We start from the raw sequence: 4,213 nt of genomic DNA, 5'->3' as shown, positions 1-4,213 counted from the left end.
CTTCAGGGTGGGGGTCCCTGCTGGGGTGTCTGGCCAGCATGGGTGTGGGGCTAATGGCTGTTTGCAGGCTGGCCACAGCCCCTTAAGGATGGGGGGTCCCCACTGGGGTGCCTGGCCAGTGTGATATCCCTCTCACAATCCAGGACCGCTGGCTCCTAAATGCTCACCTGTCTGCCTGCCTGATCACCCCTACTGGCGCCCCTGCTAGCCTGATCAACCCAAACCACCTCTGGCTGCTGGACTGGTTGCCCCTAATGCCCCTCACCTGCAAGCATGGTTGCCCCTAGCTGCCCCCACCAGCTTGATCTCCCCTTATTGCCCACCCTGCAGGCCTAGTTATCTGCAACTACCCCCCACCAGCCTGGTTGCCCCCAACTGTCCCTCCTGCCAGCCTCATCACCCCTCACTTCCCCCCTCTGTCAGCCTGGTCGCCCCCAACTGCTCCTCCCACCAGCCTGGTCATCCCCAACTGCCCCTCTCCCAGCTTGGCAACCCTTCATGGCCCCCCCATCAGTCTGCTCACCCCTAACTGACCACCTCTGCCGACCTGGTCGCCCCACACAGCCTTCTGTTCCGTCATTTGGTCATCACTCACTAACCCCCCTGCAGGCCTTGTCACCCTACTCAGCCTGTTCAGTTGTTCCTTTGGTTGTTTGGTTGTGATAGCCCTTGGCTCTTTATATATATATATATATATATATATGATACGATGATACAACAAACACCTGCCGGGTTAGGCCCTATCCCTGGCTTAGGCCTGGCAGGGGGACATCCCTCTTGCAATCCGGGAGCCTTCACTCCTTACCACCCACCTGCTTGCTCCTTACCGCTCAGCTCACAGCTCCTTAGCGCTGCCGTGGAGGCAGAAGAGGCTCCCACTACCTCCGCTATGCTCACCAGCCATGAGCCCGGCTTCTGGCTGAGCAGCACTCCCCTTGTGGGAGCGCACTGACCACCAAGAGGCAGCTCCTGCATTGAGCATCTGCCCTTGGTGGTCAGTGAGCATCATAGTGTCCAGTTGTTCTGCCGTTTGGTCAATTGGATTATACTATCTTTAAGGTGAATTTCTACTTAACAATTGTTAATACTAGAGGCCTGGTGCACAAAATCAGTGCACTAGGGGGGTCCCTCAGCCCAGCCTGCACCTTCTCACAGTCTGGGACCCCTTGGGGGATGTCCACCTGCCGGGTTAGGCCCTATCCCTGGCTTAGGCCTGGCAGGTGGACATCCCTCTTGCAATCCGGCCTAATATGCTAAGTGTCTGGTCAACCAGTTCAACCAATCAAAGCGTAATATGCTAATGATATGCTAAAGCCGCTCAACCGCTTGCTATGAAATGCACTGACTACCAGGGGACAGACACTTGGGGAGGGGGTCCCTCAGCCCAGCCTGTGCCCTCTTGTAGTCCAGGAGCCCTCAGGGGATGTCTGACTGACGGCTGAGTCAGACATCCTTAGCGCTGCCATGGAGGGAGGAGAGGCTCCCGCCACCACCACTGTACTGGCAGTCATCAGCCTGGCTTGTGGCTGAGCAGAGCTCCCCTTGTGGGAGTGCACTGACCACCAAGGGTCAGCTCCTGCATTGAGTATCTGCCCTCTGGTGGTCAGTGTGCATCATAGCGACTGGTCATTCTGGTTGTCTTGCCATAATGGTCGCTTAGGTTTTTATTATATAGATAGTAATTATATTATTAAGTGCTAATAAATAAGAGACATTGCATGTCTTCTTCACTTTTGTTTCTTGAGCACCTAGCATATTGCCTGGTACCCAGTTGAAAACCAAATATTTGTTGAATGAATGAATAAATTAATTGATCATGTATGTAGTTGTATGGTTGAGTGACAAAAACTAACCAAATGCAAAGTGAACAAAGCGAGTTGCAAACAACATGTATATGTGATCCCATCTAGGTAAAATGAACTAACTAAATAAAAATGCCTATATGGAAAGAATATATAATAAACTGTTGACAGGATTGGCAGGTATTCTGACTTTCTGTGCTATCTATTTGTATAATATTAAATGTTATGTAACATATTTATAAAATTAAGGTATTAATATATATTTAACTTAATTATTGTATTTTCTTTATACTTCTGTTTTTATAGGTTTTTTCCAGTCCTTAAAAAGCATCCTTACCAATCCCTTGTATGTTTTATTTTTGATTTTGACATTGATACAATCCAGTGCCTATATTGGTATTATTACTTTTGTCTTCAAATACATAGAACAACAGTATGGTCAGTCAGCATCTGAGACCAACATAGTGCTTGGTAAGACACATTGTCTCCGTTTGCTTGATAAGCAATATACTACAAAGTAATTGAGTTCTAAGTGACATTTTGTTGTGAAGGCAACTTCGTATTTTAGTAAATATAATTTCAATTTATTCTTTTGCAAATATCAAACTTGTCCATTTTGTGATGCCATCTTTGTTCTGTATTTGAAGTGATATCACATATCATTTTTGAATAGATAAATTCCTGAAGAAAAAAATTGCACGTAAATGGAACATTTAGACATGGTATCTGCATAATTGGATCTTAAAATGTAGTGCTGAAATCCACAGACAAATCCTTTTTAATGTAATCATTATATGTTCATAATTCATGAACTTTGAATCAGGAGCCAGCTACTTACAAAAAATAGAACATTGATGTTTCCCAAAGAAAAGCAGTTTAAGCAAATCATTGATGTCTACATAATTCAAAACAAATACCATATAGCAGAGAGGGGTCTTTTGCTACAATATCTATTTCCTATGACATAGTGAGACTTGCTTATGAAGGAATGGCTTTCCTATATCATTCTTCACCTACACCCAGTACAGTTGTAACTTAATAAATATTTGATAAATTAAATTGAATTTATCAAGTGGCATGTGAGTAGGTCATAAATAAACAAGAAAATATTAATTATATATAATGCTTAAATTGAACTTAAAAGTCTGAACTGTAAGAGTTAATTTTGTTCCCAGTAATGTTCCCAGCCTGAATTTTCTTTGTTAGAATGGTCTTCATATGTAATAACTCTTGAAGGACAATGAAAGGGAAGACTTATAAGAGGGACCAACCATGTTTAATACTGTATACAGGCCTTTTTATCCCTCAGGGTATATGTGTGTTTGAATGAATAAAGAAGAGATAGTAATTCAAGTATTCAATTCTAAAATGCTGAGCAAATTGGGTATGCGTTTTTAAGAACTGGAACTCTTCATTTTGAGGAGATGTGAAGGATTTTAGATGGTAGGGTGAATGTCTCATAGGCACGAAGATGATGTTTTGTTGTTTTCCAAGGGAAAAAGCATCTCATAGAAAGTATCTGTTCAGACATAAAAATATTCCCAGTCACTGACTTCTGCTGTTGGGGAAACAAAACCCTCAGCATTGGCAAGAAAAAATCATTTTTATCTCTCCCATATGGTACACTGGTACCCTACTTCCAACCAGGCCTGCCAGTCTTAAGAAATAATGAGATTATAATGAACTTGGTTGATATATACTGCGTTTCATATGTAAAGACATTCCAGAATAACTGTATGTATATAATTACTATTTTTTCTTTTCTCTCTAGGATTCATAACCATACCAACTATTGCCACTGGAATGTTTGCAGGAGGATATATCATTAAAAGATTCAAATTTACCTTGCTTGGACTTGCCAAATATTTACTTTCTATCAACATATTGACACTCCTACTTTACCTATTAAATTTTGCACTAATCTGTGAAAGCAAATCAGTTGCTGGCCTAACCTTGACCTATGATGGGTTTGTATATATCAATATATCAGTTGCACAATGTATAAACTCTCAATGTAAAAGACTTTAAAGAAACCAGGGTAGATGATAATTCTAACTAAACTTCCTTTTGAGAGAAATTTCTAACTTACAAGTTCCTTAAAAGTACATTTTTAAGATTAAAAAATCTTTTCTTATTCCCTGCTTTTAAAAAAGTTTATAATAATAGTTACCATGTATGGGGTGCTTACAATGAGTGATGGACACTTTTATCCCCATTTTATGGTTAGGAAAAGCAAGGTTTAGAGCAGTGATGGCAAACCTTTTGAGCTCGGCGTGTCAGCATTTTGAAAAACCCTAACTTAACTCTGGTGCCGTGTCACATATAGAAATTTTTTGATATTTGCAACCATAATAAAACAAAGATTTATATCTTTCCCTGGCCTCCCTGCTCACAAAAGCCTCCGCAGGGTA

At 41.8% G+C, this 4,213-nt stretch overlaps 1 protein-coding gene across 3 annotated transcripts in view; it reads left to right on the top strand.

The window, feature by feature from the left end:
- The window catches only part of LOC102773004 (solute carrier organic anion transporter family member 1B3), a 50,418-nt gene that overhangs the window by 27,618 nt on the left and 18,587 nt on the right, over window positions 1-4,213 (top strand). For all 3 annotated transcript variants that reach the window (XM_006773153.2, XM_015570092.1, XM_006773154.2), the window contains 2 exons: window positions 2,109-2,273; window positions 3,574-3,769. In XM_006773153.2, the coding sequence (XP_006773216.1) occupies window positions 2,109-2,273; window positions 3,574-3,769 (361 nt within the window). The remainder of the gene's footprint in view (window positions 1-2,108; window positions 2,274-3,573; window positions 3,770-4,213) is intronic.

The sequence above is a fragment of the Myotis davidii genome, unplaced genomic scaffold, assembly GCF_000327345.1.
Source record: "Myotis davidii unplaced genomic scaffold, ASM32734v1 scaffold346, whole genome shotgun sequence".
Classification (NCBI taxonomy): Eukaryota; Metazoa; Chordata; class Mammalia; order Chiroptera; family Vespertilionidae; genus Myotis; species Myotis davidii.
Note: the sequence above shows the minus strand (reverse complement) of the source record. Positions and strands in the feature narration are given on the sequence as shown.